This window comes from Heptranchias perlo, chromosome 28 (genome assembly GCF_035084215.1).
Source record: "Heptranchias perlo isolate sHepPer1 chromosome 28, sHepPer1.hap1, whole genome shotgun sequence".
In the NCBI taxonomy this organism is placed as follows: Eukaryota; Metazoa; Chordata; class Chondrichthyes; order Hexanchiformes; family Hexanchidae; genus Heptranchias; species Heptranchias perlo.
In genome coordinates, this window is record NC_090352.1 from 9,442,074 (window position 1) to 9,467,705 (window position 25,632).

A 25,632-nucleotide genomic window follows, 5' to 3' on the forward strand; every position below is an offset into this window, starting at 1 on the left:
GGAAGTTCCTGCCCCTTTCCTCTCCCCCCACTACAGACAAAGCCCTTCCACTTAGCACCACCTTCCACTATCGATTGTCAAACTAATTTGCAATCCAGATTAATATCTCACAAACTCCGTATAGCTTCTTGGATATGGGATATTACCAACCCTGCCTTATGGAATATAAAGTTTTATACCTCTGTAAAAACAAAGTGTATTACTTTACATTGACCCAGTATAACATATACACCAAAGTGTTGTAACCTCAGTTAATTTGCCCAGTCTCTAAGATCACTGCTCAGGTGCTCCCTGTATGGAAATAGTCTGAATAGGTCCATATGTGAATCAGATTTAATTGCATTTTGGTGAGGAAAGTTTGCAAATTACCAGGTACTTGCAAAGTTCCAACTCTAGGTCAAAAAAAAACATACCTTCTGTCTTCTTTTAAAAAAAATACTTTTGACAGTTTGGAGTATGATGGACGCTCTCACATTTCATATATATATGTATTGGAAAATAGATGCAATTTCCAATATTTTATAGAACCATTCTCTATCTCCCAACAGTTCAACAGCAGTTGCTCTAAGTGTACCATGTTTCCTGAAGTTCAGAAGCTGTGTCTTTTCAGTAAACTGCCCTTGTAGAGTTACATGATCCAAGGATTAACAATTATCCTACTTGCAGTAATCTCTTTACTGGATTATACATAGTCTCGCACTACTCTACCAACTCACCTCAGAGTGGCACTTATCAAACTCAGATCAGATTTTCTAAACTACAAAATCTACATATTTACAATATAATCAGAGAATAATTAGACATAAAAGTTCGACATTACTGAATACATTACAAAACAATACATTGAGAAATGTCTGCAATAGGTCAATCACCCTTCATAAGAACTACTTTTGAAGAAATGTGATAGGCTTTTTGGTTACTGGTAAATTTAGTATGTTTTGTCTTCTTGTACCACTTTCCGTATTGGTGTAACATATCCTATCAAACTAAATCACCTCCCTCAGGCAGAGAGTTAGAATTGATCCTTTAGACTGATCAAATAGCAGAAGTAACAGGGATTGTAGTACTGCTTTTAACCCCTTAATTCTTTTGAAGTCAGACAAATTTAACAAAGAAACATTCATAAATACAACTGACAACGCTACACATAGAAATATTTGAATAAATCCATCAATGCTAGACTGGATAACAGGACTCACAGGTATATAGCTGCAATGATTCACCAGACAAATGGATCCATTAGCTAAAATGGAACCTTTCAAAATGGACACACAAGTAGCTTGTTCAGATTACAGTAAACCCCTGCTATTTACATCAATGCAACTATTAGCAATTTCAATCAATGATCCATATGATCTAGGATCAAAAGATACTATTTCTTTAAGGAAAACTGAAAATGATATTTAAATCCGTGACGATGATTTCTACAGCAATATTATACCAGTATATTATATAGTGTCTATGGGAGTACTATAGTCCAGTAACACCCTCTATATTATGTAATATATAGGACTGTTATACTTCAGTAATACATCATGTATTAAAATATAAATGTATTGCACATTAGTAACACATGCTGTATCGTTTCTCAGTACAACTCTTGTCTGGTCCGATAACGGCATTAAACTACTGGACAATTGTTGGGAAATGTGCTTTCTTTCAGTCAAATGATGTCGAGCAGCTCAGATATACTTGCCAGAACAGTACTGATGGTAACCATAACCCTGGACCCCAACACATTTGACAGCATGTTAAAACTCGTGAGGTTTTGCACCTACACCAAGCCCCTCAAAAGTGTAAACAATTTTACAACACCAAGTTATAGTCCAGCAATTTTATTTTAAATTCACAAGCTTTCGGAGGCTTCCTCCTTCGTCAGGTGAACGATGTGAAAATGACACTCTCAAAAGTGTAACAACCTTACAGCCTCCAAAGACTAATTCTCCACGCAACATACTCCTAGATGTGGGATATCATTTTCTGTAATACATATCCTCTATCCCCCAACATACAAGTGTCTACTGTACATTCATATTTTTGGTAATATTTTATGGAAAGTTTCAGATAAACCACTGTGAAAGCAACATAATTTTCTGTTCCAGATTTAAGACCACTTTCCACACATTGAAATGGAGATACTTCATATCTGAGTAATGGGTCCCGAGCAGAGAGCAAGCAGTTTTAGACGAATCTCCAACCAGCACAGCAGTGAACAACAGATCACCAGGAATGAATGCTGAGGGAAAAGATGGAATCAATCCTGGCAACAACAAAAGTTATTGAGGAAGCATCCCCACCATTTTGGAGTAAGGTAAAACAACAGGAATGATCAGCCTGACAAGCAAGAACGTAATTTACATTTTTCAACGTGGATTCTATCATCTAAAGAAAAAGTTGCAAACTAAACTGTAGGAACGCCCCTGCTTCTTCAAACTCGCTTGCAAGCATTCTAATCAGCGGCCAACTAAAGATCATTCCTGTCGGTATAACAGGTTTGGGGTGCGAGTAAATTACCATCCAGTTCTGCAGTGGTCTTAATCAGACCTATGCCTTCTACCCTCCCACCGCTTTTCTCTTGGCTTCGCCCCTGCTCTTTGGAAAGCATCAACTCCTTGTTGGGGGACAGTTCCACAGATAGCAACTATCCTTCACTACCTTGCTCAAATGCCCATTCTTCATGCACGAGATCAGACAGTGAATATTGGCTGGCTACTCAGCTATGGGCAGACTCACAGCTGAGCCTGAACCCCATGATCCACACACATGGACTTTCCAGCAGGGGTCACTGGATAACAATCAGGAGTAGGAACCTCGACTGATTTTTCCTCTCGCTAGCCCAGGTATGCTGGGGCCGATTACAACAACGTGCATTTATATAGCGCCTTTAACGTAGTGAAACGTCCCAAGGCGCTTCACAGGAGTGTTACCAGACAAAAATTAACACCGAGCCAAAGAAGGAGACATTAAGACAGGTTGGTCACAGAGGTCGATTTTAAGAGCATCTTGAAAGGAGGAGAAGTGGAGAGGTTTAGGGAGGAAGTTCCAGAGCTTAGGACCTAGGCAGCTGAAGGCACGGCCGCCAATGTTGTGGTGAAAGAAGCGGGGGATGGACAAGAGGCCAGATTAATGCCTGTAGTGCCGCTCTGGCAGAGACCAGCTAGCTCAGCGATGAAGCTGTACCTTTAACCAGTGAAGTTGCAGAGAGTCAATAACAGCACAACCCCACCACCAACAATCTGCCAAACATTAGCTTTTAAGTTTAAACTGGAGGAGCGCTCCTGCTACCCCACCAAGGTCAGCACTCTGTACATCGGTGGGCTCTTTGGACTGTAGCTGTGTGCTTTGCCCTCCAGCAATTTGATTCATGTACCCACAGTGCACCCAGTAAGATGATAGGCATGAGAGACTGTATTTATGGCTGCCACTCCGACCCAACAGTACAAAGTGTGGGAGGAAGCCACTGGAAGGGTTTGGGGAGGAGGGGGGGGGGGGGGAAGAAAAAGGGGAAGAAAATCAATTTCGAATTGTAAAAATATAACGCATTGAACAAGGAAGAAGGAGAAGACCTTCGACATTTGTAACAATGGCCCCTATAAATACCTCACACAATAAATCAATAAACGCAAGTAGGCCTGAAAAGCTACTGCTGACATTGCAGAGTTCCAGCGCACAGAGGACTTTGAATCTTTGAGATAATAAGTATAAAAGAATGACATCACTGAGGAGTGAAGACACTGCAACTCCAAGCAGGAGGATGCTGCAGCTGTGTCACCGAGTGGAACATGTAACAGGCTGCAGCTGCCCTGAGACGCAGTGCAGATCCCCATACAGTATCTTTGTGTCTCCACCTCCCCCCCTCCGACACACACATTTGCGTGACTAGGATGAAAAAAAAAATCGCAATCCTAATTCCAGGACCCCTTGTGTCCATGGCGACCGGTATCCATCTCCTAGGAAACTAATCTCGTGGTATTTGAACAATGTAACTATGGTGTTTAATCTCTCAGAGACTGATCTTTTTATCTGCACACAACTTGTTCCATCATTACACCACCAAAACAGCAAACACAAATTCAACCTCCGACTCGCCACAGACACCAGGATTCGCATTTTATAAAGACCAAGACTTTTTGATGATTCAATAACATAAATAAAAATAAAAATAAAAAATCAAGTGACTGCCCAACTCACAAGGGGAAAAAAACCAACTCTAAATACGGTAAAGTGATGATTTTACAAGGCAACTCCCATTATAATCTGCAAACATACGAGCATACGAAAATATCAGACTGGAAAAGACCACTGGTCCATCTAGCCTGTCCCATACAGTTGTGATGCCTTATGCATCTTGTCAAGCGACTCCTTACTCACTAGGTGCTATGTAATCTCCTGGGAGTAGGTGAGGTGAGTGAGAAAACATGCAAGCCAGGCCAATTACAATGAAAACCTTATGGGTTGGGAATGAGGTTAGGTCTTACCGCAGCAGATTGTTGAGAAGGAGAGATTAGACGGTTTATGCTCAAATGGCTTAATTGGCTATATACCAAATTCACCCTGTCCTCACAGGCGAGATCAGATGGTTTTGTAATGCAGATCATTCCTGGCACTGAGTTCATCAATAAGACTCTCTTCCAAGATGACACAATCCCTTTAAACCATTTAAAGAAATTTTTGCCAGTTTTATAGTTTACATTTTCCTGTCTCTAAGTCCTACCTCGTCCCTCTACAGACTTCCAAGACGCAAAGGCCAGCAAAGTAAGCTGTTGACTAACTTCTGCCTCTTTTGCTAGGCCTATGAAAGGCAATATTGTCAGCACAAAAACCTCAGTGCAACTTGGGCAGTTTTAACTTGGACGCCTTGCCAACAGAAGTAAAGTGGGGCAACTTTAAGCAGGGCTGTGCAGGCTTGATGGTGCAATACTAACTATCAAGGAGAGGTAGAATGCAGATTGTTCCCCAACATTTCCCACTTAATAACCTGGGCTGGTCTTGTCATTACGAAAACCTGAACGTGACTCAATCTCCGTTACCTTGCCAAGGGAGAGTCTAATGACTTATCACTCACCATATCCAAAAAGTATGAGGTAGCAATAAACAAAGTTAATAAATTATTGCCAAATCAGTTCAGTTCAAATCCTCAGAGGCAACACTGTGCCCTGGTCAGGATGTACCTGGTGTACTGGGTACAGGTCTGGTTAACGTGACATGAAAGGTCAACAAAGACCCAGAGGCCATGCAGTGGAGAGCAACAACACTGATCCTCAGTATCTGAGGAAGAACTATGAGGAATGATTCGATAAACCAGGACTCTTCAGCCTCAAAGAGGAAATCTCATACAGGACCTTATAGAAGTACATCAGATACTTAATGGAGTCATGGGAAGGTGGTAGGATGGCATTCTGGGCTTAACGCCATTCTTCATCCAAACCTTCCAGCAGTACTGGCAGAGGCCAGTGCTCACCTGACTGCACTCTGGCAGAGAATGCTGATGGGGGAGGGCTCAACACGATGGAAGAAAAGAACATAAATATGGAATTCTGGAACTCGGATTTCAATAAAATGTAACAGATGCGAAGTAAAATTTTGCGCCATGTTCACTTGGACTGTCAAAAGGACCAGTGGTACAATTAGACACTGTCCTCCCAATCTTGGGTCTGCAGAGAGAATTACAAACTGTGCAACACTGCAGTGAAGTACTGGTGAGAGTAATCTGAGGCAATGACTTAAGAGCATCATACAATTTATTAGCTTAGATGCAATTTTTCCTACAACACATTTGCACTGATATACCAAATAAGCCTCATGCAAAACTGATGGGAGAAAATTATAAAAGCCTTTGGGTTGTCCATCAGGGAGAAGTGGGGTAAGAGCACAGAACTCAAAGTGCTTCAAGGAAAGATGACACCTAAATGATGTCACACACAGCATCAAGCAATGCAAGGACATCATACCAAGCTGGTTCCTGGCATCCACTTTCTGCATTGCAAGTAAGTGGCAATTTTAACATTTATTTTTGATAAGGTGTAACAAGAGTCCTGCATCATCTTACAAATTAGGTGTCTGCTGTGGCTCAGTGGTAGCACTCCCACCTCACAGTCAGAAGGTTTAAGTCCCACTCCAGAGACTTAACACAAAATCTAGGCTGACGCTCCAGTGCAGTACTGAGGGAGCGCTGCACTGCCAGAGGTGCCATTTTTCAGGTGAGACATTAAGCCAAGGCTCCACCTGCCCTCTCAGGTGGATGTAAAACATCCCAGGGCACTATTTGTGCCAGGGAGTTCTCCCCAGTATCCTGGCCAATATTTATCCCTCATACCAACACTACCAAAAACAGATTATCTAGTCATTTATCTCATTGCTGTTTGTGGGAGCTTGCTGTGCACAAATTAGTTGCTGTATTTCCTACATTACAACAGTGACTACACTTCAAAAGTACTTAATTAGCTGTAAAGCACATTGAGACGCCCTGAGGTCATGAAAGATGCTATATAAGTGCAAGTTCTTTCTTTTACAAATCCGCTGGGTCACAAATTGTTATATTAATGATTTCATGCACTTCCATCAAAGGAAATAGTGGTTCCAGGAGACTGCAGTGAAAGGGACATCTTACTAACAGGGCAGTAGTTTCATTGTTCTGTTTCTGGGACCCCCTGCAAATATTGACAACCCACACCCTCCTGCAAATATCAGCCCCCTCCTGGAGACTCCTGCAAATACTGACACACTCCCAGAGACATCATATAAATATTGACTCTCTTGGGGAGAACCCCAACGAATAGTGAGGCCGTCCTGGGAAGCCCCTGCGAGTATGGCCACACTCCCAGGAACCCCCTTCCGAAATGCTGATACAGTGTCAGCCACCCAAAGGGCTCCAGCACCATCGCTGCAGAAACTGGGGTTTTATTAAGATACAGCAACACAAATAACATCAAAGTCAACAAATATCAGAAAATTATCGAAGAAGCTTTTGACCTTAAGGGACCCCTGGAGTCCACAGTTTGAAAAAAAAACTTAGCAGTTAGAGGAACCACAACCATGGGTAAAGTCGTAGATTAAAGCCAAACATCAAAAGGTTAAACGAACCCAATCGCTACTAGTAAAGTCAAAAGCTTGTGGGGGGGGGGGGGGGGGGAATCAGCAAGAGAAACATTTCAGACAATACAATACAGCGATTATTATTAATAATGATACAATGCTACAAGTTTGTAAAACCCGGCACTTTGCAGCAGTGATGTTTAAGTGAAGACTTGGGAGTAAGTCACCGGGGTCCTTTGGTGGTGGGGCGGGGGCGGGGGCGGGGGGGGGTTGTTTCACACTCCAGCTCGCCAACAAACTGCGGAAATCGACCGAATTTGAAAACTGACGGAGACTGGTGAATGACCAGGGGACAGTGCGGAGTCTCGGCCTATGGACACTTGTGTGTCTCTCTCTCTTTCTGTGAGACACACAGCAGACCGCTGCACACAGATCGGAGCTGGAACTACCAGGAGCTACCAGTGGGGGAAGGGGTGCCGCGTATAAAATGTCAGATTAATTAAAACAGCGGCGTCCATAAAAAAAAAAGCCCCCCCCTCCTCAAAACACGGCTGAAACCTCACTGACTGGTCTCAGGCTGCGTGTTGTATCCCAGCGAGTCACGTGTCGCCGCAGGATACAATATGTATCTTTAAAATATGAAACATTGTGACAAGTTGCTCTTCTTGTTTGTTTCTTTTTTTTTGTTACTTACACCTTTAAATTTAGACGACCCACCACAGCGCTGATCTCTCTCTTCTCTCTCCCAAAAAAAACACACACACACAAACACACAGGAGTTCCTTCTGTTTTTAAAAAAATATTAAACAAAAACTTCCCAACGTCCTTTAGACCAGTCCGATTTTTTTTTTGCTTTTTGTTTTTTTTTGAAATGTACAATCCGTGGTGTTTTCTGATACAGAAAAAAAAATAATAAAAGGGGTGTCTTTTTGTCCTGATTGCAGACTAGGCACTGAAGGAGGTTTGGCAGATTTTTTTTTTGCTGGCTCTGCTCAGACTAGCCTTTGTTCTCTAATCCCAGTAAAGCAGAAACTCATTCGCCCCTGCTAATCCCAGCTCCAGTCCTACACACTCCTTCATTGGCTGTAATTTACATACGGATTAAGGCACACACACACATGTCCCATTCTTTTCGCCAAATTACGGCACCTTGAAATTGACAAGAGAGAGAGAAAAAAGGGGTGGAGATAAGCGAAATTGACAAGAAAGAGCGCGTGAAACCGCGCGCGTCAGTTTCTTGCATTATAACACCCCGAAAAACCCCACTCAGTTGTACTTAATTGAAATACACGCGTGTTATTAAACAAACTACGCCCTGAATTAGGGGATCTTCGAATTTTCGGCGATATTTTTTTTTTCTTATTTCTTTACTCGTGTCAAACTGTAAGGGTTGCAAAAGAGAAAACGTGCATTAAGTAGTTATATTCGTTAATCTGCAGGATTTAAGGGTTCGGTAGGGTTTTTCTAAATATGCCCTTCCTTTCAGGGTGTAGATTAGAAAGAAAGAGCATGTGATCCTCCCACGGGGCTGATAGAAAGAGACAGATATACACACACGCATCAAATGGCCGACTGCACTGTTACCCTAGGTCCGCGGCTCGTCATCCCGTCGATACTGAAGGGGGAAAAAAAACATATACCTGCTACAAAGCATAATTTGCACTCTCAGCGGAAATCCCGAAGCGTCAGCAGATCAAGCGTTCCTTTGCAAACAATAAATAAGTAATGCGTTTTAAAAACATATCCTGGAGTTAACTTTACAGTGCAGAGGCTGCGCAGTACAGCGGACAGCTGATAGTAAATTGAACTCACCTCTCTGCTCTTCACTTTGATATCCATTCTGTTAACTCTCTGAATGCTGCTATGCCCCAGCTTCGCCACAACACAACCGCTGTGGGTTTGGATGTTGTTTTTGATTTAATCCCAGAAAATGACACACATTAAGAAGAATTCTCTGCTCAGGACGCATGTTTGAGCATGCAGGTACCCTTCTACAGCAAGTTCCTGATCTTGGTTGGGCAGCTATGGGGATGAGAGGCACGGAGCCAAGGCTCGGGCAGGGGTAGACGGGCTGTGCAGGATACCAGGACCGTTGATTTTGTGCACAGCAAGGTCCCACAAACAGCAATGTGATAATGACCAGATAATCTGTTTTTTAGTAATGTTGGTTGAGGGATGAATATTGGCTAGGACACTGGTGGGAACTTCCCTGCTTTTCTTTAGTGCCATGGGATCACTTTACATTCACCTAAGAGTCTTTAGCATTTCATCTGAAAGACAGCACCTCCAACAGTGCAGCATTCCCACTGGAGTGTCAGCCTAGATTTTATGCTCAGGTTTCTGGAGTGGGACTTGAACCCACAACCTTCTGACACAGAGGTGAGAGTGCTACCACTGAGCCATGGCTGACCCCTAAATCCTATTGTCCCCCACTTTCCATGTAGCCTTGTATCTTCCTCTGCTTCAAATATTTTTTTCTGTTCTTCCCTTAGAGAATGCAATGGTCTCTGCCTCAACTACTCCCTGTGGCAAAGCATTCCAAGCTCCAATACTCTTGGCTAATTTTCTCTTCCTTTGTTCATAGAATAGAATCATAGAAAGTTACGGCACAGAAGGAGGCCATTCGGCCCATCGTATCTGTGCCGGCCGAAAGAAAGCTATCCAGCTTAATCCCTCTTTCCAGCACTAGGTCTGTAGCCCTGTAGGTTACGGCACTTCAAGTGCACATCCAAGTACTTTTTAAATGAGTTGAGGGTTTCTGCCTCTACCTCCCTTTCAGGCAGTGAGTTCCAGACCCCCACCACCCTCTGGGTGAAAAACATTCTCCTCAGCTCTCCTCTAATCCTTCTACCAATTACTTTAAATCTATGCCCCCTGGTCACTGACCCCTCTGCTAAGGGAAATAGGTCCTCCCTATCCACTATCTAGTCCCCTCATAATTTTATACACCTCAATTAAATCTCCCCTCAGCCTCCTTTGTTCCAAAGAAAACAACCCCAGCCTATCCAAACTTTCCTCATAGCTAAAATGCTCCAGCCCTGGCCTCATCCTCGTAAATCTCCTCTGTACCCTCTCTAGTGCAATCACATCTTTCCTGTAATGTGGTGACCAGAACTGTACACAGTACTCAAGCTGTGGCCTAACCAATGTTTTATACAGTTCTAGCATAACCTCCCTGCTCTTATATTCTACGCCTCGGCTAATAAAGGAAAGTATCCCGTTTGTCTTTTTAACCAGAGGCACCTGAACCAATTGTAGCTCCACTATCATTGCGCTGGTTGAGATTGGATAATTCAGCACATGCCAGGCAGGATGTGATATGGGGCCGTACTAGAAGTCCTGGAGTGGGGCCTAAACCTACAGCTTCCTAACCCAGAGGTGAGTGCTATGGACTGAGCCAAGCTGACACTATGGGAAGGCAAATTTTGAAAACTTGACAAATTCATCTCAAATTCTTCTCGCTACTACTTTGAAGGAGGCTTTCAGCTGCTTAAAATAAATGGGCTAATGCATCTGTCAAAAAGAAGAATTTCAGATGAACGCCAGTATCCCATGATGTTTATTTGAGCTCTCAGACATGGAGAGTGACCCTCAGGCGAGGTACTAGTGAGCTGCTGGCACAGTGAAGCAAACCCCCCCCCCCCCAACCTGAGTCAGTACCTTCAGCAGAGAATGAGTTAAGAGGAGAAAAACTTGAGAGATAAAGGGAACATTAGTGTTCAGTTAAGTACACGGGATCACGTGCATGCACCTTTCATAAATTGTAGGTAATTTGTTCACTAATTCTATAGGGTGCCCTACGCCCTAAATTTTAGTGAACCAGACTCATTAAAACAACTTGGAGCAAGGGCACTCCTTTGCATCATGCCCACTCCTGGGTGTCAGCCATGGCACAATGGGTAGTACTCTCACCTTCTGACTTAGAAGATTGTGGGTTCAAGTCCCACTCCAGAGATTTGAGCATAAAATCCAGGCTGACACGTCAGTGCTGCACTGTCAGAGGTGTGTCATTTGGATGAGACATTAAACCGAGGCCCCATCTGCCCTCTTGGGTAGATGTAAAAGATCCCATGGCACTATTTTGAAGAAGAGAAGGGGAGTTCTCCCTGTTGTCCTGGTCAATATTTATCCCTCAACCAACGTTACTAAAACAGATTATCTGGTTATTTATCTCATTGCGGTTTGTGGGACCTTGCTGTTTGCAAATTGGCTGCCTTGTTTCCGACATTACAATACTGACTACACTTCAAGAGGACTTAATTGGCTGTAAAGTGCTTTGGGATGGCCCCATCACTGTCACAGTCACACCCGGCCTGGCCCCACTGCCATCACAGTCACACCCGGCCTGGCCCCACTGCCATCACAGTCACACCCGGCCTGGCCCCACTGCCATCACAGTCACACCCGGCCTGGCCCCACTGCCATCACAGTCACACCTGGTCTGACACCACCACCATCACCGTCACACCCAGCCTGGCCCATCACTGTCACAGTCACACCCGGCCTGGCCCCACCATCGTCACAGTCACACCCGGCCTGGCCCCACCACCGTCACAGTCACACCCGGCCTGGCCCATCACTGTCACAGTCACACCTGGTCTGACCCCACCACCATCACCGTCACACCCGGCCTGGCCCCACCATCGTCACAGTCACACCCGGCCTGGCCCCACCATCATCACCGTCACACCCGGCCTGGCCCCACCACCGTCACAGTCACACCCGGCCTGGCCCCACCACTGTCAAAGTCACACCCGGCCTGGCCCCACTGCCATCACAGTCACACCTGGTCTGACACCATCACCGTCACACCCAGCCTGGCCCATCACTGTCACAGTCACACCCGGCCTGGCCCCACCATCGTCACAGTCACACCCGGCCTGACCCCATCACTGTCACAGTCACACCTGGCCTGGCCCCACCACCATCACAGTCACACCTGGCCTGGCCCCACCACCATCACAGTCACACCCGGCCTGGCCCCACCACCATCACAGTCACACCCGGCCTGGCCCCACCACCATCACAGTCACAGCCGGCCTGGCCCCACCACCGTCACAGTCACACCCGGCCTGGCCCCACCACCGTCACAGTCACACCCGGCCTGGCCCCACCATCATCACAGTCACACCCGGCCTGACCCCCACCACTGTCACAGTCACACCCGGCCTGGTCCCACCATCGTCACAGTCACACCCGGCCTGGCCCCACCATCGTCACAGTCACGCCCGGCCTGGCCCCACCATCGTCACAGTCACGCCCGGCCTGGCCCCACCATCGTCACAGTCACACCCTGCCTGGCCCCACCATCGTCACAGTCACACCCTGCCTGACCCCACCATCATCACAGTCACACCCGGCCTGGCCCCACCATCGTCACAGTCACACCCGGCCTGGCCCCACCACCATCACAGTCACACCTGGCCTGGCCCCACCATCGTCACAGTCACACCCTGCCTGACCCCACCACCATCACAGTCACACCTGGCCTGGCCCCACCATCGTCACAGTCACACCCGGCCTGGCCCCACCATCGTCACAGTCACACCCGGCCTGGCCCCACCATCGTCACAGTCACACCCGGCCTGGCCCCATCTCTATTTCTCTGATCTGTGAGTAAAACTAGCAACAATAGAAATCTAGAAATGAGGGAAAGAAAGAGAGAGTCTCACACACACAAACAATCCAGAAAATGACAAAGTGTTCCTGGAAACTTTATAAACATCTCCATGAGCATCAGCAAAACAGTGACAAATAAACTAGTGTGTGAAGAAAAATGAACCTTTGCCACTCATAGTATTCACCGATAGAGAAATCATCGATCACAATTAAAAGCAATCAAGAAGCAGAAAATGTGGCCTCCTATTTCACTGTGGATTCACAACATCTGAATCGATTGGAAGTTAAATATTGTGGGAAATCTTATTCATTTGATGGGAAAGGGCTGCAGGAAAATCTGTCTCTCTGGAAATGGACCATGCACCAGTGAACAAGAATAGTGTACAATACAGTGAAAACTGTCTCCGAAGGAGATAGTAACTGCAGGGATCAGTGCTCTCAGTCTGAATTATTCGCTCTTAATTGTGGTCCAAATGGTTGCACTTTAAAAAAAATATGGTCTTACTTTCCAGAGAAAGTCTTAGATGAAAAGTCGAAAAGACACTTCAAACTAATGTAAAATGGAGCAGACGTATGTTGAGAAACATAGCTCATAGAGCTTGTCAGCTAACCATTGGGTGATTTTAACAGTCAGTCACTAAAAAGATCAATCACAGAGCATCTTTGTCTCTTCAGTGAAACCCTCAGCAACTTTCACTACTAACACGAGGCTCAGAGGGACTTTGTTAAAAGTCGCGCATTCTCATTAGTCTGAAGAAAGACAAAGTCCATGGAAACCAGTGCTGGCTGGCTGGCACTCTCCATGTGAATCAGTCTGTCACATATCTGGTAGAACACTTCCGGATTTCTACTCTGAATTAAAGGCCTGACTTCCAGCCTTCTCAGAGAAGCCCTTCAAACACTGAGACCGGGAGATGCGTTGGGAAGGGTTGAATTATGAGGAAAGCCTGAGAGAAACTTGGGTTTTTTTTGCCTGGGAAAAAAACCCCTGGAATCATTTAACAATTGGACGCTGCGGTGGAGGGGCCGGGGGTGGGGGGACACGGACAGACTGAAGGTTCTTTCTGGTTGGATGAACTAGGATGGTTCAAATGGCCTTCCTGGTCCGTATCAACCTTGTGATCCGTAGCAGTCTGCTTCCTCCTTACTGTTGTAGTGTGTCCGTCAGTGTGTCTTTTATAAAGTCACATTAATAATGAGATAGCACAGAAGTTTTATGTTGTGGAGATTGGACATTTTATTCTCTACCTTTTTTGCATCCCCTGTTAACTGGTTTGACTTTGTTCTGCATTGAAGCAAAAAATGTAGATTACTCATTTAAGAACTAGATTAAATGTAACAATATTCTGAATACAACAGTAATAATATCTGGATATTACATCCCTCTTTATATTTTTTAAAACCAACTTAAATCTTTTAAACTAAGTAACGCAACATCAGGCAGCCTTAAACCATCTAAACTAACCTCTAAGTACAGTATGTTAAGGTATTGGGTAGACAAGAGGTCTCCTTTCTGTCCTTCTGGTATATGTCAGTGCAGCTTTTTTTTGAGCTGCATTCACTTGATCTGTTGGAAATCTCGCTGGATCTCAGTCTGTGACAAAGTCATCACCATCTTCCCTGAGCTCATTGGGAAGGTTCAGTACTGACTCCCATCATGACCCTTCAGATGGGAGATGTGCCTGATAATCTCATGGTTTCCTTTCTTGGCAATAATCATTATCTCCTTTTTTCCCTCATTGGCCCAATAGGGTTGAGGGCGATAGGACGTCAAGGGCTTGCAGTTCCACATTCTTTGTGAACACATTTCCTATTTTCAGAGATGCTGGGCATTCTGATTTGTGTCTGTTGCTGTGTCTTTTCCTCTTCTTAGCAGCTCTGTGTTTCTGATAGATCTCAGGAGCCCTCTCCTCCTTTGGCCAGAGTGGGAAGTTTAATCTGTAAAGGTCTTTCGCACAGTAACCTTGCTGGTGGAGCTATGTGGGGTAGTTCCTGAGAATTGTACCAATTCTTGGTTAAAGGTTTTCCTTTCTACTGCAGGAATGCAAAGAGTTTCTTAGTGTTGTCACACAGCTCACACTCCAGGTGAGGCCCACCCATTGCACCCACATTGAGTTGACCCTTGCAATCTCTTCAAATGTGGGAAAATTGACTGCAAAATTCCTGGTAATGGGAACTGAGTTTGGGTTAAAGAAAAAAAAAAGTGGGCCATTGTCACTTTTAACACCCATTGCTGAAAAGATTTTGTTGTGCTTCAGCAGGCTTTAGTTGAGGTTGTTGTCACAGTGTCAACTTCTGGGAATCCTGAGCAGTCATCCATTGTCACTATCTGTCTGCCCTTAGGGAGGCTGCAAATGTCAGTACTGATTTCAGTCAATGGACTAGTTGCTGATTCCTTCAGCTCCAGTGGTGTTTTGGAATTGTCATTCAGACTGGCATTGCAGGGTAGACAGCTAATGCAACCCTGTCAATACTGGGTACCACATCTGTTCCCACACCTGTATGCCCACCATGGATTAAGACAATGGGTCAGCTCCATAATTTCTTTGGAATTATAACTCCGTTGCCACACAGAAGTCACTCTTGTCAGATAAAGTTTGTGTTTCACATGAGGAAGTAATATATACATGCTCTATTCTGGCATCATGTGTCGCCCTTGTTTCAGTAACTGTTTCAGCAGTGGGTGAGTTCCGAAGGGCTACTTACTTCATTGGAGTTCTTTGGCTCACTGGAATGCTTTATATCCACTACCTTCTATGGACCTGCTGATGTACCTTTCTTAGAGATTACATAACTGAAAAATTCTAGACTAGTATTGCTGTTATATTCACATTTGCTTGGATTGTTTTCACGAGCGTCTGACTGAATCAAATCAGTTTATTAATGACTGAATCAAATCGTCTACATTACAACAGTGTCTACACTTCAAAAGTACTTCATTGGCTGTGAAGTGCTTTGGAACGTCCTGGGGTTGCTAAAGGTGCTATATAAATGCACATTCTTTCTTTCTTGGGTGGTGTTGAGCACTGAGGAGATCGTCACTGATGCTAAGCACTCTGGGTACTGCAGGTATTGTTTCTCTGACATTCTGAAGGATTTCACTTCTGGAAGATGTCACCAGCTGATGAAATGACAAAATATAAGTGTTTCTGTTTCCAGGGTCCGAAATGGATTGTGAACTTGCTAATGTACTTGGTCTCGGGATAGGGCTCCACCTGGTGGTGGGCTGAATTTAAGGCCAAAAAGCAAAATACTGCAGGTGCTGGAAATCTGAAATAAAAGCAGCAAACGTTCAGTAAGTCAGGCAGCATCTGTGGAGAGAGGAACGTAGGGGTTTAATGTTTCAGGTCGATGACCTTCCATCAGAACTCTGACATTTCCAGCATTTTCTGAATTTATGTCCAGTTTGGAGAGAACTTCTGCAGAATCTAAATCTGTAATGATGTCACCTATTCCAGGGGTAATGTGTAGGGGCCAATGGCCATTGATGGTTTGGACAAGCAGCTGCAACTCAAGGCACATTTTGGCAGGTTGCTTGGCCTCAGTGCCACAACGATAGGCAAGACCTAGGGTGTCGGGCCTTCTACTTCCTCAATGATATCGAGGGCTTCCAATTGGGTCGGTTCTTCTTCAGCCAGCGTACGCACACGGAGAGGAATATGTCCTCTGAGCTACACGGAGGGTTGCACTGTTTCATCAGTGAGCTGATACTGTCCCTCCTTGCCACCGATGTAATTTGTCTGTCTGTGTTAATTTTACAGCAACACGTTAAAAAGGATAAAGCACAGAAGCTTTAAGTCGTGGAAGTTGGATCTTTTACTCTTTGCTCTCCTGCACTTGCTGGTTATGTATTGAGCCTGTGTGAAACTTGCTTCTCTCTGGTTAGGTACTTGAGCAAAGCATGTCGATTTCCTATGCAAAAGCTGGACAGGATGCAACAACCCAGAATAGTCTTCATGCTACAACAATATATTGGACAGTACAACAAACCCAAACCCGCGACCTCCACCACCTAGAAGGACAAGGGCAACAGGTGTATGGGAACAACACCACCTGCATGTTCCCCTCCAAGTCACACACCATCCCGACATGGAAATATATCGCCGTTCCTTCATCGTCGCTGGGTCAAAATCCTGGAACTCCCTACCTAACAGCACTGTGGGAGAACCTTCACCACACGAACTGCAGAGGTTCAGGAAGGCGGCTCACCACCACCTTCTCGAGGGCAATTAGGGATGGGCAATAAATGCTGGCCTTTCTAACGACACCCATATCCCGAGAATGAATTTTAAAAAACGAGCACTGTAGATAGTCAATACTTACCAAGATTAGTCTCACACAATTATTAAGTTGTTGATAAAATGCATCCATAAAACTTCTTCATTGAGCTCAGTGTTCATCCATTTCATCAGTGCATCAAATAGAAGGTTATCGTAGAATCATACAACACAGAAGGAGGCCATTCGACCCACCATGCCTGTCTCGGCTTTTTGAAAGAGCTATCCAATTAATCCCACTCCCCTGCTCTTTCCCAATAGCCCTGCAATTTTTTCTTTTTCAACTATTTACCCAATTCCCTTTTGAATGTTATTATTGAATCTGCTTCCACCACCCTGTCAGGCAGTGTGTTCCAGAATCTCTACATCAAATGAAAGGCAAGAGGTTCCCAATTGCTGGTGGGATTGCATTTGGTATGTTAACTCCAGTCTCTGTAGACTGTCCGATTTGCTTAACTAAAAAACTGAAAACTAACCTAAAGAGCAGCTGAAGCAGGGAGTGAATGATGGTCAGATGTTATAGAAAAAAACTTGAGCTTCTGAAAATTTATTTTTGCCCAATTGTTCCCCTCCTGAAGACATTGACTCTCCTGGGGTACAGTTCCCAATACACCTTTTGCCATCTGGCATGCCACCCAAATGGCCATCTTTACATCCAAGCCTGGACACTGAATACCTGCAGGATACTTGACCATGAAAGGCATTGTAGCTGAGACCAATTCTGTCCACGCACAAATGTACTTTCCTGCCAGGGTCAATGGTCAGTGAGCAGGAGTGAGGACCCGTGCTGCTTTTCCCCTCCTTAAACCAGGAACTGAGGCCAATTGTGGGAGCCCAACTGTTGCTCCAGCTGAGATCAGCTAACTCAGCGCAAACCAAGGACTGAACCTGGCACCTTATGGTCTGTAGGACCCATCCAATGATGTTACCATCTCTTTAACTGCATTTTGGTGCTAGCAATTAGGCTTTTTCTGATCTTTTTCCTCCTCCATAATGTGGAAAAATAGATGGATGCCTAGAGGGACATACATATAGGCCGTCCATTATAGGGAAACACTGCATTGGGATCTGGCAGCTCTAGAAGGGGAAATTAAGTCAATGACAGGAGTTATGTGCGGAAGTAGCCCGGTGATGAGTACCCCACTGGGAAGCCCTGCCAATAAACACACCCAGTTTGAAACAAAGAACCAGATCCTGGCGATGAGCACCCTCCTGACGATGGCCACCCTCCTGACGATGAGCACCCCATTGGGAAGCCCTGCCAATAAACATCCCCTGTTTGATACAGGCACCAGCCATGCTTGCTGGTATTAACCCCTGATAGGAACCTGTTGTGACAAACGACAGCTGCCTTGCGGTGGTCACTGCTCGGTCGGATAGAAGTACAGGAGAGGAAAGGAAGCCCACTTTGCTTAATAACGATGGAGTACAGTCTCCGAGGGACTGACTGAATCAGCTGTCAGAATATAAGGAAAAGATGACGTCGGATAATTTCCCAAATCCTCATTATCCGGAAGGGGAAGCTCGCCAATGGTTCATGGTTTTGCCAAGGGGAAATCAGGATGTAGGAGGAATTCTTCAAATTATTTCAACAAGATTTCCTATCCTTTAGCAGGGTTGAATTTATCCTGCAGAAAATCCTAGTTTGAAAGCAATGGCCTTAGGACTTGCTGCCCCCATTTGTGGACTCCACATTAACAGTCACCATGCTCTGCAGGCTCCTATCGAGTCTCAATAATTCTAAACAAGGCTTACCATGAACTATCAAAGTGCAGTGGGATCTGAGCTGGTATTTTTAGGTGTCAACTGTGGCTCAGTGGTAGCACTCTCGCAAGCTTCTGGGTTCAAGTCCCACTCCAGAGACTTAAGCACAAGATCTAGGCTAACACTCCAGTGCAGCATTGAGGGAGTACTGCACTGTCGAAGGTGTGGTCTTTCAGATGACAAGTTACACTGAGGCCCAGCCTGCTCTCTCAGGTGGACATATAAGATCCCATGGCACTATTTTGTAGAAGAGCAGGGAGTTCTCCCCAGTGTCCTGACCAATATTTACCCCTCAACCAACACCTAAAACAGATTATCTGGTCACTATCTCATTGCTGTTTGTGGGACCTTGCTGTGTGCAAATTGGGTGCTGCGTTTCCTACATTACAACAGTGTCTACACTTCAAAAGTATTTCATTGGTTGTAAGACACTTTGGGATGTCCTGAGGTCATGAAAGGTGCTATTTTCTTCTTTACAAGCACAAAATCTCCAGCAAAAAGACCGGCAGCTGAAATCTGTTGACTATGGCACATTCAACTTCACAATTTGTATCGGCCCACATTGGGGAAACATTAGTCACAAAGGGGAGGAATTAATTACAGTCAAAGAAGCTACCAACTCGAAAGAGCAATAACAACCCAGAAAGGTTTTCTGAGGAGAGGTGACCAGCTCAAACCTGCCACCCATCAGGCAGGGGTGGATTTCAGATTTATTACCAGCTTCAGGGGGGAAAAAATGGACTTGATAAACAGGGTTTCACACCTATCTATGTCAAATAGGCAGCTCACAGCCCGACTGGGCACTTATGGCACATCCTCTATGATGAAGGCACGATTTGTCAGTGATATTCCAGGGGTGATTGGTAGGTTCAGTCCTTGTTATGGTAGATTTGAAAGCTGGTGGGGGTAAATTCAATTAGGATAATTGAGAATTTGTTATCTTGCCTTTATTGCTAGGCCGCAATTTCATTCATCGTTTCATGGTTGGTCCAAATGACTGGGTGCAAATTGATGACAGATATCAAGTGTCTCACGGTGAAAGGAAAGCTCCTCAGGGACATTTTATGGTCAGACAGGGACCTGTAGATGGACACTCACTGAAACACAGATAGTAACACCACACAACCCCTTAGCTATGATTGCTTCACAACACACAGGGAAGGTACAATATAAAGTAGTCAGGCAGTTATTTGGGGCTATGACTTCACTTTAGGATGTTGAATTAATTGCCAAATGGGCCTCCGGCAATATGGAATCACAGAATCACACAGCACAGAAGGCCCATCTTTGAAAGAGCTATCCAATTAGTCCCAATCGCCTGCTCTTTCCCCATCGCCCTGTAAAATGTTTTCTTCTCAAGTATATATCCAATTCCCTTTTGAAAGTTACTATTGGATCTGCTTCCACCACCCTTTCAAGCAGTGCATTCCAGATCACAACAACTCACAACAAAATGACAGAGGATTGTTGAAACTTGGTGAATTGTTACTCTTTTCTGCACCTCCTCCAAGTGATCCCATTTCCCCTTTGTAACTCAGTGAGTAGAACTGTACTCCAGGTGTGGTCTGACCAAGGCATTATACAGTCTCAGCATTATCTCAGGAGGTTGGTATTCCACTAGTCTGACTACACATGGATATTTTTCAACTTCTTGTTCCCAGCAGGGAGCCTCGCCCACAGAGAGTACGTATCGAAAATTCAGGCATATGCTACCCACGAGTGTCTGACCATGTGGCTGAGTAACTTTTCTCCCAATCTCCCTTCCTAAACCCTCTCTCTAGGCTTGGTTTTCTGTCCTTGGTACTACTCTGTAAAGACCTTGGGACATTTTGTACGTAATTTGTTGTTATATCCCACAACTTGTTTGCTTTTTAAAAATTGCTACACCACATTGTCTAGATGTTGATATTGGCACCCAGGTACTATCCCGAGTCAAAAACAGAAATGGAACCGCACCCAAACCATCAACTTGTCTGTTCTCTCCACAGATGCTACTGACCTGAAGAATGCTCCCGGCATTTTCTGTTTCAGATTTCCAGCATCAGCAGTATTTCGGTTTTTATTCTCCTGAGTCAGTCTGTGTTAGTTCTATTCCATTATTCACTGTATGAACATTATTTCATCCATTCTGCAAGACTTTGAATTTTTCGGTATTAAATTTTATTGGTCATTGTTTGCTCATTTGCTTAATGATCCAAATCCTCCTGCAAATCCTTAGCTGCATCCTCAGATTGTACTGTTTTGCCTATTTTATGTCATCCGCAAATTTGACAATCCTCCAGTTGGTTTCAGAATCCATGTCATTCATGTGAATGGGAAACGAGAGCTCCAAGCTCGTCACTTCCCCCTAGTCTGGCAATACATCTGCCACCCATACTGTCTGATTCCTGGCCTTGTGACCAGCTTCCAACCCTTTATTCCTGTATTCCGTTCAGTACAATACCTGGATTCTAATGGATTTCAGCTTAATTAGAAACTTTGCACATACAACCTTCCAGCTAAACTATTTGGGGAGATTTTTGAGATGGTCCATCCAGATGGGGAGCCTCACTGGGTGGGATTGTGGGTCACAGGCCCTATAGTGTTGTAGCCCTACCTCTGATCCGCGCTCCTATCTAGCAAGGCTCTGCACTGGGAGCAGAGTCTTGCAATATCACAGGCTACGTGCCCTATGATTTCCAATGATGCATTCCCTGCGAATGCTGATCTCTAATGATGTGGAGATGCCGGTGATGGACTGGGGTTGACAATTGTGAACAATTTTACAACACCAAGTTATAGTCCAACAATTTTATTTTTAATCCCACAAGCTTTCGGGGGCTTTCCCCTTCCTCAGGCGGTGACACCGCCTGAGGAAGGGGAAAGCCCCCGAAAGCTTGTGAGATTAAAAATAAAATTGTTGGACTATAACTTGGTGTTGTAAAATTGTTTACAGATCTCTAATGAGACTGTGGTATTGGCACTAGTAATTTAACTATCTTTTCACCATCACCTGCATTTTTATCTTTTAGATTTCTAAGCTCCTGTCTATTACTTTACTGTTATGATACTACAGGAATACTTTATTGTTCTGCAAGGCCTTGTTAGGTATTGTTGCCTCCAGGGCCAATTTTTGCACCTCACAAATCTCTTTTAAGGCAATAACTTAAAGATATCTCTGTAAAAGTTTGATCCGCGTTGAAAGCTCAGCGAATCTGTGCTTGTGGAAGTGACCATCACGCTTTGGCTACTGGGCATGTGCAAAGCAATGACGTCACAACAGCTGGTGTTATGGCATCTGTCCAGGGATTTGTGTCACGACGTCAGGCTACAGATGCACAGACTCTGACTCAGTGCATTCAGTGACCGGTCTCAGGAGCTCTGGGGGCAATTGGTAGATTGGGAGACTGAGCAAAAACTGGGTCTGCACTGTCACCACTGGCTGAGCAGAACTTACACACCAGGAGCTAGCAGCATTAACATATTTATAAAAGTGTCTTTAAACTGTCTGTATGTCCCAGTTCTCTTCGCAAAGTTCACCTCCTCCTTGCTCCCTGCCACCATTATATATTCGGGTGTTTTTTTTCCTAATTTCCATTTTAATTGCCCCATTCATCCACTTCGGGGATTATTTGTTTAGTTTACATTTGTTTCTTTAAGGCATGTACTTATCCTGCACGTTCAACATTGATTTAAAAAATGTTCCCTTTTCCTTCAACTGAGACATCCTTCAGAACTATCTCTCAGTTAACTTCTTTTAATTCTCTCAATCTTTTGTTGTTTGCCCTTTTGAAGCAATACATTTTTGTCTTAATCCGTCCTGCTGCTGATTTCCAAATTATCTCAAATAATGTATCGGCCGTGTAAGGCTAGAAATTACTATTGGCTAATGCTTCACACATTCATATCGCCCGCCAGGAACTTAGATTGGACATTTGGGCACTCACGTCATGTGATTTTTTTTCCAACCATTATTAACTGGTCAGAAAATTATCTGCAGTAGTGCTCAAATTTCCCCTCTTAACTGGCGAGGCTCCTCGCTGGGAGGGTGACGTTGGAAAATTACCGCCGTTAACTGTCCATCAATATCGCTATTGGTAAAGAAAAAAGATTTTTGTCTTGTTTTAACTTGCATTTTCATAATGCTAGAATCAAAATGCAAAGCATTAAATTTGCATAATGCAGAGTATTTTTAAAAGGAAAGCACATCAGTTCAGTTCCAGACAAACTGATTGCAGTGTTCTTCGTAAGCAAAAATTGATGAACTGAGGACAATAGCTCCTAGTGTCAGTTGGCTAAGTCAGTGATGACTTATTCAAGGACAAGCATCTTAGGCCAGTATTAAAGATTTTCTTCCATCGGTTTTGATGAATGGCTCTTTGGTTTAGTTAAATCTTGTCAGGTGTATCATCTGCTGCCTCTGTTTCAGCATCTGTTGGGGGGTGACCCCTGGACACAGTTTGATGGGAAGGCCCTAACCTGGGGTTGGTGACCTTGATTGAGAGCTGTTTCTGAGCTCATTGAGATGAGGGCATGGCCCTCTGGAGAGATTGGCTGGAGCCCTCTGTAGTTGACAGTTTGGTGGGCAGAGACGTCACCGTACATATTTATATTAGCAGTTCACAGGCAGTCTAGAAAGAGAAAGCAGTCAGAGTGTTTGAAACTCACAGACTCCAGCTGTTAGGCTGACTGTCTAAAGTGCTGTTGAACCAGAGAGTTTACGTTAAGTGGTCTTCTGCTTAAAGGTCCGTATTTAGAAAGATAGCAAGTGGCCTCTTTGTTGTTTTATATATTCAGGAGTGTAGGAGAGTATATATCTCACCGTGTTAAACTGTACTGTTTGATCATATATCTTATGCAAACAAGACCACTTATTGGTTCAAATCCTATGTCTTGAATTGGCAAAAGCATTTATCCAGTCTGCCAGTGTATAGTGGGTTGATTGAAGTCACCCATGATTATCACATTCAGTACCTATTCTTCTTAATTTGTCATAGGAAATGTGATCTTTAACATTACCTTGCCCTGGGGGTCGATGGCAAATCCCCTGGTTGCCCTTACCCTTTGCATACCTGTCACTTCAAGCTAGACTAATTCATTTTGTGTCCTCCACTGGGACATCATTTAACTTCAGTCCCAAATAATCTTGAATATATAATGGTAAATTTTGCAAGGCTCCCCTTGCTTGTGAAACCTCACAGGTCTGGAGAGCAGGTCATAGGACCAGGCGTGAGATAGCATGTCAGATTTGCTGCAGATTAACTTTGCAGTGAAGAAGTTTCTAAGCTTTTTTGGAGACCCTCCTGTTGAGCAGCACGAGCCACGTTTTCCCTCTGATTCCTACACAAATTGGTTGCACACCAGGGTTCACATATCCTCCCCCTTACTATAACTCGCCCATATAAAATGGGTGAATGACTATTCGGCTAGCCTAGTCTTTATAAGCTGAATTCTTAAAAGTTATGTTGGGTTTTTTAGTGTTGGTTGAAAAGTTCAATTATTTTTGACTTATACAACTTCATCGCTGTTTCCTTAGTGCATTACTTCTTGTTGCTGTGTATGCCTGATCTTTTTTTCATTGCAAGACATTTATTTATCATTCCTTTTCCTACAACAGTTTTGCTTGCAGATGCACTTACACTTGCAGCAAGAAAAGTGCTCAATAGAAACTTCTTTGGTGGTTCCATTGGCACTTGAAGCTTTGGAGGGTGAAGGCCATTTCATGAGGGGAAAGGCAGGTAAAACTACACATCAGGCAACCCCTCCTTATTCCAGGACACACATTCACAAACCCAGACAGCCCTTCTGAGCAATATCAGAAATGATCTGTCTGTAGCATCTCTGCTTCACAATGAAGGCTGTCACATAGCTATACCATGTCCTGGAGGCCTGCAGACACCTAAAGGAGAAATGACTCTTTCCATGCGTGTGAAGGTCATTGCTGTATTAACCTTTTACACCTTCCATGCTATATCTCACGTGAGTTAGGATAGGGAGCCCTTACTATCAAAGTCAACACAATGGAGTGATTTGGTAGTGCTTCAATTCCACACATGGACCAGAGTTGAAGGTTTTTAAAAGATTTTGATTGAATTTAGTAAAGTTTTCTCTCTTGCTAAGGTTATGACACATCACAGGTTACATTACATGGTACTAGCAGTTACCTACAGCGAGTGTCTTACAAAGCTCAGTACATTTTGTCAGCACTAGATAATGAAGGTTGACTGCATCAGGGCCTTTTCTTTTCAGCTTGGATCAAGTAAGAAGGGTGGGTCAGGGAGCACTGGGTGAGGGTAGGGCTATGGGTGATGTGCCAGGATGTTAGTTTGTTTAGTGAGACATTTGGGTCTCATTGATCTGACACTGATTCTGTGGTGGGATTAGGGTTTTGTGGGGTGGGTAGTTGGGAGATGTGCCAGTAGTAAGGGACCTCATATCTCCAATATATTTACCAAGTCTCATGTACACCCCGTGCATTCAGACTAACAGAATGCTCCACAATTGTTTTGTCGTGGGGAGGGGGGTGAACAGTGTGCTATGTTTTGCCACAGGTTGCACTTTCCTGCCACTAACGTGAGAATCTACAGGCTGAGGAAAACTCTTCTGTTAGCAGCAGGTCAAGTAGGCCAAGGGTAGGGTCTGAGGGGACAGTAAACTTTGTCTTGGCCCCTGTGGACTCTTGGAGCTTTGTCCAGAAGGACTGGAGGTGAGTAGAGGGCCTGAATGTCTTCAGTAGAGTATCTGTTTAGCCATAGTTGTGCATCACTCTAGTTACATATTTGAATTTAAGAGAATTGAGACTATCAGAAAAAAAGTTATCCACTTTATAAAAGCCAAATTTTGTTGTGCTATCACTAGTCACAGCTACAATAACTTACTAAAGCTGACGGTATTAATTTAGCATTTTACAGGTAGATTGGCACTGGTGTATTCATTTTCTTGCTAGTTATACTTAGCA

At 44.3% G+C, this 25,632-nt stretch overlaps 1 protein-coding gene across 8 annotated transcripts in view; it reads right to left on the minus strand.

Annotated features, from left to right (window-relative positions):
* The window catches only part of gtf2ird1 (GTF2I repeat domain containing 1), a 157,786-nt gene extending 148,756 nt beyond the window's left edge, over positions 1–9,030 (minus strand). For 2 of the 8 annotated variants that reach the window (XM_068008024.1, XM_068008029.1), the window contains exon 1: positions 8,848–9,017. In XM_068008024.1, coding sequence (XP_067864125.1) covers positions 8,848–8,874 — 27 coding nt within the window. In that variant the 5' untranslated portion in view covers positions 8,875–9,017. Of the gene's footprint in view, positions 1–7,729; positions 8,042–8,675; positions 8,774–8,847 lie in introns of those variants that run through there. The other 6 variants (XM_068008030.1, XM_068008031.1, XR_010968476.1 and 3 more) reach the window with 5 other exon arrangements.
* Positions 9,031–25,632: the final 16,602 nt, after the last annotated feature.